This window comes from Ranitomeya variabilis, chromosome 3 (assembly GCF_051348905.1).
Source record: "Ranitomeya variabilis isolate aRanVar5 chromosome 3, aRanVar5.hap1, whole genome shotgun sequence".
NCBI lineage: Eukaryota > Metazoa > Chordata > Amphibia > Anura > Dendrobatidae > Ranitomeya > Ranitomeya variabilis.
In genome coordinates this window covers 155,686,710-155,700,778 of record NC_135234.1, presented here as the reverse complement: position 1 = coordinate 155,700,778, position 14,069 = coordinate 155,686,710, and the positions used below count along the sequence as shown (strand labels likewise).

At 41.8% G+C, this 14,069-nt stretch overlaps 1 protein-coding gene across 1 annotated transcript in view; it reads right to left on the bottom strand.

Annotated features, from left to right (window-relative positions):
* Positions 1-14,069, bottom strand: part of LOC143815502 (uncharacterized protein CXorf38 homolog) — a 67,592-nt gene that overhangs the window by 15,549 nt on the left and 37,974 nt on the right. Inside the window, exons 5-7 of the mRNA XM_077294757.1 lie at positions 5,419-5,493; positions 3,052-3,237; positions 2,845-2,965 (exon numbers count right to left, since the gene is read on the bottom strand). Of these exons, the coding sequence (XP_077150872.1) occupies positions 2,845-2,965; positions 3,052-3,237; positions 5,419-5,493 (382 nt within the window). The remainder of the gene's footprint in view (positions 1-2,844; positions 2,966-3,051; positions 3,238-5,418; positions 5,494-14,069) is intronic.

Here is a 14,069-nt window from a genome sequence, read left to right as displayed (position 1 = left end):
AGAAAACAAGCTGATGATTTATATGGCAGATTTAGGGCAAGAGGATATCCCAAAGAGACATTAGATGGTCCATTTAGGGAAGCTTTCACTGTCAATAGGCAGTCCCTCCTACATAAAAAAGATCGGGAGGAATCGGATAAAATTGTCAGGATGATTGGTACATTTGACGGGCAATCTGAGAGGGTTTTTCAAGTATTTCAAAAACATTGGGGCATTCTGCTGGCAGACCCTAATGTAAGCAACTTTATATCCCCCAAACCCAGTATAACGTATAGAAGGGGTAAAACCATAGGGGATGCCTTGGTTCATAGCTTATATGAGAAACCCCGTAGGGAAGGAACATGGCTGGACAGAAAACCAAATGGGTTCTTTAGGTGTGGCAATTGTTCTAGATGCTCACTGATGACACAATGTAAAACCTTCTGCAGTGCGGCAAATGGCAGGGAATACCAGATCAGAGATTTTGGAAACTGTAAATCTACCGGGCTAGTCTACAAGGCCACGTGCACCTGCCCGAAGGATTATATTGGTAAAACAACCAGAGAACTGAGGGTAAGGGTGGGAGAGCACGTGGGTGATATTAGAAACAAGAGGGACACCCCGATAGCTCGCCATATGAATGAGGTACATGGGGGCAATTTGAAAGAAATCACCTTTAACATGGTGGAAATAGTTAAACCAAAAACAAGAGGGGGTGATCTAGATAAGGTTATCCAACAAAAAGAAACTGAGTGGATGTTTAGATTACAATCTTTGTCCCCAAAGGGCCTGAATGAATATCTTTCATATGCGTCTTTTATTTAACCGTTTCCCTCACCTTGTCCATTTGTGTGTTGTTTTTGGTTTTTGTAGTGGTCTCTTTTGGGGTCGAAGGCCGTATGATATGTGGAGGTTAATGGATTTATCCTTAAAGCTACATGTTCTTTTGAGCATGTTTGTACATGTGACACATTGCCTGTAATTTTCTATTAATATCTTTATGCCCTTTAATGGACTTTATAGTTATGTTTTTGGAAATGTACCCTGCCTTTCCATTTTTCTGTATGCCAGCAAGACATAATATATGCTTATGTGTGAAAGGAGCAATAATATATGAAAATCTATTGGGTGCACTTGGAGCGTTTCCGGTCATGCGCTGCTGTGTGGAGAATGATACTCTGTAGCGATCAGTTTTGCTTCCCGATCATGCGCTGTTGCGTTGAGAATGAAACGCTTTAGTGACCAGTTTTGCGGATCGCAGGCGAGAATGTAACGCATTAGCGACGTAGAATGAAACGCACTAGCGATCAGTTTGCTCCGATTAATGCGCAGGCGCATTGGCGCCTAGCTGGCAATAATCTCCTGATGACGTGAATGATACTTCCGCATTTGCGCGGTAGTAGCACCCTGACGCCGGAGAAGCATGGCATATTGGTACATCAATCCTTTTGGATTTGGCAGGTAAATAGTTCATCACTCAGGCTTTTTCTGGCCATGATTATTGATGGCGATGCTGATTGGAGCATGTGTATGAGCGGGGGTTATTTAATTCCACCCGTATAAGCCACTGGTTATGCTACTCATCTATGGCATCTAACATTTTGAGAACCCTCTGACGGGCCTCCTGATGAACCGAACTACGGGGAAACGCGTTGAGGCGAGGCACAGTGTATCATGATAAGTAACACGCCATCCTGCTTATACCATTGGAAAATTGTACAGTCTTGCCTGTTTTAGGCTTTTGCACTAGTATCTTTGTGACTGTTTAGCCCTGTTTATATATGGGGGCAACCCCCTAGGGCTGGTATATCTATGGCTTGATAGTCCATGAAGAAGAAAATGTATATGGTATAATTTGCAATTTTTAAGGCAGTTATCTATGCTAAGGCTATGAGGCGAAGTGCAATATATCATGATAAATAACATATAATTTTACCTACACCACTGAGATACCTTAAATACTTGGCCCTGGTTATCTATTTGGGTTGTGTTTAATATTAATTGCAGGCTTTAATCCCTTATGGGTATAATTTATGCTAATAATAGCTAGACAAACTGCAGTATTTTTGAGTATATGTGGTATAGGCTGTAGTGATTGATGCTATAAATTTTTATGTGGCACATCTGACAGCATACCCATTGCCTATTATTGGTGTTTAGCAAATTGGTTTATAAAAGGGGCCGGAGCCTATATAGGTCTTATCTAATATCCTGCTTTTGCCTCTATTCTTTTGCTAATTTTTTTCTATTTAGTTTTTTGTGTGTTTTTTTGACCATTTTTTTGCTTTCTTCATCTCTGTTCTTATGTATTTTGTCTTCACACCTGCAGCATAGGGTGATCTAGGGCAGTGAGGGGTAGTCCACGTTGAGTGGGGGCGCCAAAACATCGTAATTAGGGTGCCAACCTCCACAGCCAGGCAGGTGACAGAGTAGGCCATTGCAGGGTATGCGCTAGACCTTGGTCTTTTTTACCTTTAGGCCGAATTGTGCCTAAATAGCACTGGGTGGTGTATTTTTAAAATATTCATAATAAAATCTAATTTTTTAAGGGGATATATGTTCACTACTAAAGTTTATTTGTGCAAATAGTTTGGAGTCTCTGAAATGAGGAGGCGTTGTAAAAAAAATGGTTGCAATTCCTAAATGTTTCACTGGATATTTAAATTCAACCCCTTTAATTAACCTAGAAATCTACACTTCAATTGCATCTCAGTTGTATCATTTAAAATCTAAAATAGTGGCATACAGAGGCCAAATCATAATTCAGTCACTGTCCAAATATTTCTGGACTTAACTGTATATTCACGTTTAAGAAACTGATATTTTTTTCTTCTAATTATCCTGGTCTGATTAGAAGAAACTAACCTTCTTCATTAAGTGGAAAATTAGTCTCCTTTAATGTTTCAAGCTTCTTTAGGTCTCCTTGTCCAAACATGTTGAGATCTTTATTTTGGCATAAGAAGTTCTTATTATTGTCAACCTCTTCCTGAAGGAGAATATATATTTCTGTATCAGTCATTCTTCTATCATGTAAGTATTCATGCAGTCTTGTCTATTTTGTCTCTTACTCACCTTTTTGGTCAATGCTGAACATTTTTCCTCTATCTCGAGATATAATTCTTGAATCATCTGCTGTATCATTAGAACTGTATATTGGGATAAATTGTCATCTTTAGTACTTGAAGGCCTTTGAGGAGTTATGATCTTTGATACAACCTCTGTCACTGGTTCATCAACAGTCCAGTCCAACAAGAGAACCTGAAATGTTTGTAAAAGCAGAAATGATCATACATATACTATACAGTTACTGCTAGTGCCGTGTTTTCCATGCTTGATTACATCCATCATGTAAAGTAATTCTCTCTTTTACAGTCAACCAGTGATAGCTTTGTTGATTTGGGATTCAGTTTTTTGTTGTTTTGAGCTTCCTAAAATAGTAGAAAGTGTATAAAAATAAAACATCTTCAAATTGGGCCTCATTTACCAAAGTCTATGATCTATTTCTATGAAACGCTAACTTTACTGTGTCGTGACGTCAGTCAATTACTAGCATTGAAAGTTTGAAACATCATCTTAGGCATCATTCACTAGTCTTTTAGCATGTTAAACTGTGCAAATAGTGGTTTTAAAATAAAAAAGGTATTTAATGATATTTCTCCACACCCCTGCTCCTGTCTTCTATTGGATTCCTCATTCCCTCTTCTGGCACGGAATGTCAAGTGACCACTGATGAAGTTATGTACCATCAGAGACAGACTGTCTCACTGACTGGCTGCAGCAGTTATGTAAACGTCTCTTGTTGGAAGAGGAAGAAAGTTGAGTGGAAGTAGTGCGGAGGAGTGATGAAGGTCTAATATCTGAAGATCTTTCTTTGTTTTGTTTTTGACTTTAGACCATGATCAACCCAAGGATCCTTGGACCTTGGATAAAATATTGAAAAAAGAAATAAGATGGTCCAGAGAGTTAGTAAAAGGGAAGTTTAGTAAATGGAGGGCTTTTGTTTAAGAAACAAAAATGCTCCATTTAGCAGAAAAATAAGGGGATGGGTTTTCGTGTCTAAAGTAAAGGGGGCACAAAACCAGTAATCAAAAGATGGAGAATGAGTTGTAGTTTTTGTTTTACCTGGAACCCTTACAGTCAAAATACGAGCCCATGAGCCAGAGCAACAACAGCACCAAGACTTGCAAAAAGGATGAAGATGATCACGAAAAGACCACTGGCTAACTAGTTGAAAGGTTTAATTGTGTTGGTTAGATGGCACTCACAGGTGCCTGAGTAGGTTCCACTTTGAATATAGATTAAGGTTAAAGAACGTTGTACTATCACATGGCAAGTATATGCAAGCTTTTATTCTTAAGTAATCCAAAATTAGGTATATGCTTGAAGTTTCAGTCCACAATCCTGGACCTTCATCTGGCCAAACAGATTGCTGTTGGAGAGAATAAAAGGTCATGGCATAGTTTAAAGTAGCACTGTTATATAAGAACTCGATAATAAAACTAGCAATCGGTTTGGTCAGAAGATGATTGTAGTTGAAAGGTTTAAGCATTAGGAGATGGTGATACAGAGGTTTGCTTGCTGTCAATGACTTGTTTCCACATGTCTTCAAGAGTCAGGGGAGAGAAAGTATAAATGTATACTAGATTGGGTTAAGGGGTCCCTAGTAAACAGTACTCCTGGCAATTCCATTTTATAGTCTTTATCTTGTCACCTGGGACATACCATACCATTGATAATATACCATATGGTGATACCATATTGTGTTGAAAATGTATTGATGATAAAATTCAAGCAGAAATATTTTGCACTTGACTTGATAGACAAAAATAATTCAAATTTTTGCTTGGATTCATGAAGACTAGCTTTTTGCACAGACATCTTGATGAAGGGTGTACTAAAGTAAGATGCACCAGATTCATTAAGAGGCATGTGCTGGCATGAGAAAGGATATACTGAAGGAATACTGGCACAATAATAATACATTTTAGACCACTCTTATGAGCCCTGGGCAGCAGAAAAGCCAAGGGGCATCCCTACAGCTTTGTTCTGTAGTTGGCAGACGACAAATGAAGTGGTAAGTTTTGGAAGGTGAGGCCTGTGTTGGTGCATTGCTTGGTGAAGGAAGCAGCGTAGCTGCTTGACTTTTGTTTAACATTTTGTAATCCTTAATAAAATCAGGGTGAAAGCCACAAAATTATTGCATAAAAAGTAATGTTGTTTGTAGTTACAGATTGGGGGGACAATGGGAGTAGAATGTTTGTTCCATATGGACAATGACCATGCATGCATTTCGCAAATCGTGTATTGGCATCTCCTTTTTTGGATCAGATACATCAATCTTTCATTTATGCTATATCCAGGTGATATTTTATAAAAGTATTTTCTAGTGCTCTCTTTATGAAATAGCAAGAAAATATCAATTATATAACAGACTATTACCTCTTTCATTTTTTGGCCTTCCCTTACAAGGCCAGGCACATGTGAAACATCCGTAATTAGATCATGCATCTTTTCGTTTTCAAATAATTTTTATTATTAAACATTATACAGAGAAATGTCAAATACATGAAGAAATATAAATTTTATAAAGGTAAGGGAAATGGTGGGATGAGGGAGGGGAGGAGGGGAGGGAGAGGGAAGGGTAAAGGGAAGTAAACAAAGGAAAAAAACTGGAGAACTTTAATTCCAATATTATTTTCCAAGATGGGATAAGAAGTAAAACCATAACTTCCATTATAAGTAAGTACGATCTCAGACATTGCCAACAGGGAATGTAGAAAACCCAAGAACCCACTTAGAAGTTGGTATAACAAATTAGCAATAGAGGAGATACCTAAAAAAAAAAGAAAATCAATCGACCCAATAACAACAGATAAGTCAAAAGACAATCTATGTTTGAGGAAACATAGCATTCCACCTGTCCCATTTTAAACCGTACTTGGATAAGTTTCCGTTTACGACTGCAAATCTGCGTTCCAATGAATTATGGAGATAGAGCCTGTCGACAATGTCAGAGAGTCCCGGCACCATTTTATTCTTCCAATAGAGGGCAATCAGATTTTTTGTAACTAAAAATACGTGTACAATCACATATCTTAGGGAAGGGTGTATACAGTCCAGGTCAATAGAGAGCAAGGCAGATTGAGGGGTGAGAGAAAATTTTTTATTGAGGATTTTATTAATGTAGATGGATATCTGTGTCCAGAGGGGTTTAATTTTTAGACAGCTCCAAAATAAGTGCAGCAAACTACCTGGAAACCCACATTCTCTCCAACAGAGAGGGGAATGTGCGTTATTAAAGTGAGACAACCTTACCGGAGTCAGATACCATCTAGTCAATAACTTGAAGAAGGATTCATGGAGTGTAAGAGATATATTAGATGAGTAGGTATTAATTATAGCCCTTTCCCAATGCTCTTTACTGATAGGCATTCTCAGATCCTTTTCCCAGCGGTTGAAATAGGAATTTTTAGTAAAAGAAGTATCGTTGTTAAAATAATTGTAAAGATACTTAGTACTCCAAAACAACTTATGGTCAATATTATTCAGGAGTAAGGTTGCTATTTCTGCTTTGGAATATGGCCCCTTTATGAATTTATTAATTTGTTCTTTTAGCATAATATACGCCATGAAATCCGAAGACGGAAGATTGAATTTTGTCTTTAATTTTTCAAAGGTAGTAAAGTTACCGTCATATAAGTCTTTGACTGTTTTGATACCCAGTCCTGGCCAGTTCGCTGGTAACTGGGAATCATAGAGGTCTGTAAGAAGTTTGAGTGGAAAGTTGTATAAATTTTCTGATTTATTGGAGCCTCTCTTGGGTCTTGCCAATTTAATCCAAGCGGCAGAAATAGCTCCTATAATGGGGTGTGAAGAGCCAGGGGGTTTGGATTTAAATATTCTATCATATATACAGTATTTTAGGGGGCGGTAGTTGTTATAAGAGGTTTCCAAATCTACCCAAGCTGGCTTTGAAGAGTGATTAAACCAAGTGTGGCTTTGCTTTATGAGATTGCTAAGGTAGTAGGCCTGAATGTTCGGTAGTCCCAAGCCACCTCTGGATTTATTTTTATATAGAATATTTTTAGCCACCCTCGCTCTTTTGTTACCCCATATGAATGAATTAATCGACTCTTGGATTTTGTTTAAGAGGGCAGTAGGGATTGATAGTGGAAGTGATCTAAACAGGTAAAAGATTTTGGGGAGGTCAATTGTCTTGGCTGCAAGAACTTTACCAGTCCATGTCAGCCCAGACTTAGTCCAAATGAGAAAATCTTGTGAGATAGTTTTTAATATTTTCCTAATGTTACTTTTAACGGTGAAAGAGAAGTTTTTAGCGAAAAATATACCAAGATATGAGATTTCAGTCTCTTCCCAGGTGAAGCCTGTTTTTGTTCTTAACCCCTTCATGACCCAGCCTATTTTGGCCTTAATGACCTTGCCGTTTTTTGCAATTCTGACCAGTGTCCCTTTATGAGGTAATAACTCAGGAACGCTTCAACGGATCCTAGCGATTCTGAGATTGTTTTTTCGTGACATATTGGGCTTCATGTTAGTGGTAAATTTAGGTCGATAATTTTTGAGTTTATTTGTGAAAAAAACGGAAATGTGGCAAAAAATTTGAAAATTTCGCAATTTTCACATTTTGAATTTTTATTCTGTTAAACCAGAGAGTTATGTGACACAAAATAGTTAATAAATAACGTTTCCCACATGTCTACTTTACATCAGCACAATTTTGGAAACAATTTTTTTTTTTGCTAGGAAGTTATAAGGGTTAAAATTTGACCAGTGATTTCTCATTTTTACAACAAAATTTACAAAACCATTTTTTTTAGGGACCACCTCACATTTGAAGTCATTTTGAGGGTTCTATATGGCTGAAAATACCCAAAAGTGACACCATTCTAAAAACTGCACCCCTCAAGGTGCTCAAAACCACATTCAAGAAGTTTATTAACCCTTCAGGTGTTTCACAGCAGCAGAAGCAACATGGAAGTAAAAAATGAACATTTAACTTTTTAGTCACAAAAATGATCTTTTAGCAACAATTTTTTTATTTTCCCAAGGGTAAAAGGAGAAACTGGACCAGGGACGTTGTTGTCCAATTTGTCCTGAGTACGCTGATACCTCATATGTGGGGGTAAACCACTGTTTGGGCGCACGGCAGGGCTCGGAAGGGAAGGAGCGCCATTTGACTTTTTTAATGAAAAATTGGCTCCAATCTTTAGCGGACACCATGTCGCGTTTGGAGAGCCCCCGTGTGCCTAAACATTGGAGCTCCCCCACAAGTGACCACATTTTGGAAACTAGACCCCCCAAGGAACTTATCTAGAAGCATAGTGAGCACTTTAAACCCCCAGGTGCTTCAAAAATTGATCCGTAAAAATGAAAAAGTACTTTTTTTTCACAAAAAAATTATTTTAGCCTCAATTTTTTCATTTTCACATGGGCAACAGGATAAAATGGATCCTAAATTTTGTTGGGCAATTTCTCCTGAGTACACCAATACCTCACATGTGGGGGTAAACCACTGTTTGGGCACATGGTAAGGCTCGGAAGGGAAGGAGCGCCATTTGACTTTTTGAATGAAAAATGATCTCCATCGTTAGCGGACACCATGTCGCGTTTGGAAAGCTCCTGTGTGCCTAAACATTGGAGCTCCTCCACAAGTGACCCCATTTTGGAAACTAGACCCCCCAAGGAACTCATCCAGAGGCATAGTGAGCACTTTAAACCCCCAGGTGCTTCACAAATTGATCCGCAAAAATGAAAAAGTACTTTTTTTTCACACAAAATTTCTTTTAGCCTCAATTCTTTCATTTTCACATGGGCAACAGGATAAAATGGATCCTAAAATTTGTTGGGCAATTTCTCCTGAGTATGCCGATACCTCATATGTGGGGGTAAACCACTGTTTGGGTGCACGGCAAGGCTCGGAAGGGGAGGCGTGCCATTTGACTTTTTGAATGGAAAATTAGCTCCAATCGTTAGCGGACACCATGTCGCGTTTGGAGAGCCCCTGTGTGCCTAAACATTGGAGCTCCCCTACAAGTGACCCCATTTTGGAAACTAGACCCCCCAAGAAACTTATCTAGATGCATAGTGAGCACTTATAACCCCCAGGTGCTTCACAGAAGTTTATAACGCAGAGCCGTGAAAATAAAAAAATAATTTTTCTTTCCTCAAAAATGATTTTTAGCCCAGAATTTTTTATTTTCCCAAGGGTAATAGGAGAAATTGGACCCCAAATGTTTTTGTCCAGTTTGTTCTGAGTACGATGATACCCCATATGTGGGGGTAAACCACTGTTTGGGCGCACGGCAGGGCTCGGAAGGGAAGGCACGCCATTTGGCTTTTTGAATGGAAAATTAGCTCCAATCATTAGCGGACACCATGTCGCGTTTGGAGAGCCCCTGTGTGCCTAAACATTGGAGCTCCCGCACAAGTGACCCCATTTTGGAAACTAGACCTCCCAAGGAACTAATCTAGATGTGTGGTGAGCACTTTGAACCCCCAAGTGCTTCACAGAAGTTTATAACGCAGAGCCATGAAAATAAAAAATAATTTTTCTTTTCTCAAAAATGATTTTTTAGCCCACAATTTTTTATTTTCCCAAGGGTAACAGGAGAAATTGGACCCCAAAAGTTGTTGTCCAGTTTCTCCTGAGTACGCTGATACCCCATATGTGGGGGTAAACCACTGTTTTGGCACACGTCAGGGTTCGGAAGGGAAGTAGTGACGTTTTGAAATGCAGACTTTGATGGAATGCTCTGCGGGCGTCAGGTTGCGTTTGCAGAGCCCCTGATGTGCCTAAACAGTAGGAACTCCCCACAATTGACTCCGTTTTGGAAACTAGACCCCCAAGGGAACTTGTCTAGATGTGTAGTGAGCACTTTGAACCCCCAAGTGCTTCACAGAAGTTTATAACGCAGAGCCGTGAAAATAAAAAATGTGTTTCCTTTCCTCAAAAATATTTTTTTAGCCCAGAATTTTTTTATTTTTGCAAGAGTAATAGGAGAAATTGGACCCCAAAAGTTGTTGTCCAGTTTCTCCTGAGTACGCTGATACCCCATATGTGGGGGTAAACCACTGTTTTGGCACACGTCGGGGTTCGGAAGGGAAGTAGTGACGTTTTGAAATGCAGACTTTGATGGAATGCTCTGCGGGCGTCAGGTTGCGTTTGCAGAGCCCCTGATATGCCTAAACAGTAGAAACCCCCCACAAGTGACCCCATTTTGGAAACTAGACCCCCCAAGGAACTTATCTAGATGTGTGGTGAGCACGTTCAACCCCCAAGTGCTTCACAGAAGTTTACAACGCAGAGCCGTGAAAATAAAAAATCATTTTTCTTTCCTCAAAAAAGATGTTTTAGCAAGCAATTTTTTATTTTCACAAGGGTAACAGGAGAATTTGGACCCCAATATTTGTTGCCCAGTTTGTTGTGAGTACGCTGATACCCCATATGTGGGGGTATACCACTGTTTTGGCACACGTCGAGGTTCGGAAGGGAAGTAGTGACGTTTTGAAATGCAGACTTTGATGGAATGCTCTGCGGGCGTCAGGTTGCGTTTGCAGAGCCCCTGATATGCCTAAACAGTAGAAACCCCCCACAAGTGACCCCATTTTGGAAACTAGACCCCCCAAGGAACTTATCTAGATGTGTGGTGAGCACGTTCAACCCCCAAGTGCTTCACAGAAGTTTACAACGCAGAGCCGTGAAAATAAAAAATCATTTTTCTTTCCTCAAAAAAGATGTTTTAGCAAGCAATTTTTTATTTTCACAAGGGTAACAGGAGAATTTGGACCCCAATATTTGTTGCCCAGTTTGTTGTGAGTACGCTGATACCCCATATGTGGGGGTAACCCACTGTTTGGGCACACGTCAGGGCTCGGAAGGGAAGTAGTGACATTTGAAATGCAGACTTTGATGGAATGGTCTGCGGGCGTCACATTGCATTTGCAGAGCCCCTGATGTACCTAAACAGTAGAAACACCCCACAAGTGACCCCATTTTGGAAACTAGACCCCCGAAGAAACTTATCTAGATGTGTGGTGAGCACTTTCAACCCCCAAGTGCTTCACAGAAGTTTATAACGCAGAGCCGTGAAAATAAAAAATAATTGTTCTTTCCTCAAAAATTATGTTTTAGCAAGTAATTTTTTATTTTTGCAAGGGTAACAGGAGAAATTAGACCCCAGCAGTTGTTGCCCAGTTTGTCCTGAGTACGCTGGTACCCCAAATGTGGGGGTAAACCACTGTTTGGGCGCACGTCGGGGCTTGGAAGGGCGGGAGCACCATTTGACTTTTTGAACGCAAGATTGGCTGGAATCAATGGTGGCGCCATGTTGCGTTTGGAGACCCCTGATGTGCCTAAACAGTGGAAACCCCTCAATTCTAACTTCAACACTAACCCCAACACACCCCTAATCCTAATCCCAACTGTAGCCATAACCCTAATCACAACCTTAACCCCAACACACCCCTAACCACAACCCTAACCGCAACACACCCGTAACCCTAATTCCAACCCTAATCCTAACCCTAATCCCAACCGTAACCCTAATCCCAACCCTAACCACAACTGTAACCCCAACACACCCCTAACCCTATCCGTAACCCTAACCACAAGCCTAATCTTAACCCTATTTCAAACCCTAGCCCTAATTCCAACCCTAACTCTAATTCCAACCCTAACCCTAAGGCTATGTGCCCACGTTGCGGATTCGTGTGAGATTTTTCCTCATGATTTTTGAAAAATCTGCAGGTAAAAGGCACTGCGTTTTACCTGCGGATTTACAGCAGATTTCCAGTGTTTTTTTGTGCAGATTTCACCTGCGGATTCCTATTGAGGAACAGGTGTAAAACGCTGCGGAATCCGCACAAAGAATTGACATGCTGCGGAAAATACAACGCAGCGTTTCTGCACGGAATTTTCCGCACCATGGGCACAGCGGATTTGGTTTTCCTTAGGTGTACATGGTACTGTAAACCTGATGGAAAACTGCTTCGAATTCGCAGCGGCCAATCCGCTGCGGATCCGCGGCCAATCCGCTGCCAATCCGCTGCGGATCCGCTGCCAATCCGCTGCGGATCCGCTGCCGATCCGCTGCCGATCCGCTGCGGATCCGCTGCGGATCCGCTGCGGATCCGCTGCCGATCCGCTGCAGATCCGCGGCGGATCCGCGGCCGATCCGCTGCCGATCCGCTGCGGATCCGCGGCCAATCCGCTGCCAATCCGCTGCGGATCCGCTGCCAATCCGCTGCGGATCCGCTGCGGATCCGCTGCCGATCCGCTGCGGATCCGCGGCGGATCCGCGGCCGATCCGCTGCGGATCCGCTGCCGATCCGCTGCGGATCCGCGGCCGATCCGCTGCGGATCCGCGGCCGATCCGCTCTGTGTGCACATGCCATAACCCTACCCCTAACCCTACCCGTAACCCTAACCCTACCCCTAACCCTACCCCTAGTTCTAACCCTAGTTCTAACCCTAACCCTAGTGGAAAAAGAAAAAAAATATTTTCTTTATTTTATTATTGTCCCTACCTATGGGGGTGATAAAGGGGGGGGTTTATTTATTATTTTTTTATTTTGATCGCTGTGATAGAACCTACCACAGCGATCAAAATGTACCTCTAATGAATCTGCCGGCCGGCGGGCGCACTGAGCATGCGCCCGCCATTTTGGAAGATGGCGGCGCCCATGATGGAGGCGGACGGGGACCGGGAGCCTCGGTAAGTATAAGGGGGGGGAGATCGGGGCACGGGGGGGGCGTCGGAGCACGGGGGGGTCACATAGGAGCAGGGGGGGAGCGGGCAGGAGGACGGGGGAGCGGACAGCAGGACGGGGGAGGCGGCAGGCGGACGGAGGGGACCGGACCCTATAACGGAGCAATGGGGGGGCGATCGGTGGGGTGGGGGGGGGTCACATTAGTGTTTCCAGCCATGGCCGATGATATTGCAGCATCGGCCATGGCTGGATTGTAATATTTCACCAGTTTTTTAGGTGAAATATTACAAATCGCTCTGATTGGCAGTTTCACTTTCAACAGCCAATCAGAGCGATCGTAGCCACGGGGGGGTGAAGCCACCTCCCCTGGGCTGAAGTACCACTCCCCCTCTCCCTGCAGATCGGGTAAAATAGGAGTTAACCCCTTCACCCGATCTGCAGGGACGCGATCATTCCATGACGCCACATAGGCGTCATGGGTCGGATTGGCACGGGTTTTCATGACGCCTATGTGGCGTCATGGGTCGGGAAGGGGTTAAGAGATCCTCAGATTGCTTGTCCAAGTTAAATTGAAGTAGCTTGGATTTTTTATTGTTAATTTTAAAGTAGGAAACCCTAGAAAAAAATTCCAGAGTTTCCAACACATTTGTAACTGAAATAACTGGGTCCGAAAGGGAAAGTAGCAGGTCATCCGCGACGAGACTAATTTTGTGTTGACGATGAGTAGTGCTGATACCCTTGATTAAATCATTGTTCCTGATTTGGATCGCCAAAGGTTCGATAGCCAGCGCGAATAGAAGGGGTGACAATGGGCACCCCTGCCTGGTACCATTACTTATTGAAAAGGTTTTAGACATATGGTTGTTGATATAGATCCGCGCGTTGGGAAAAGAATATAGAGCAAATATGGATGTGATTAATCCATCCCCAAAGCCAAAACGGGTCAAGACAGCTTTGAGATATTTCCAATTGACTCGATCGAATGCTTTTTCAGCGTCTAGTGTAATTATTAAGGAAGGGATTTTAGATATGTTTATTTTGTTGATAATATTAATAAGCCTTCTGGTCCCATCTGAAGTTTGTCTTCCCATGATGAAACCCAATTGATCATTGTGGATCAGCTTGGGAAGGACAATCTTCAATCTCTCAGCAAGAATTTTTGAGTAAATTTTAAGGTCACAATTAATAAGAGAGATGGGCCTATAATTTTGGACCTTGTCTAAATCGTTTTGGCTCTTGGGGATCATGATTATAGTTGCCTCTAACATTTCCTTTGGAAAGGAGCCGGCAACAGATGCTCTGTTAAAGATCTTTTCCAGATGCGGGGACAGGGCATCTGAGAAAATTTTGTAATATTCACC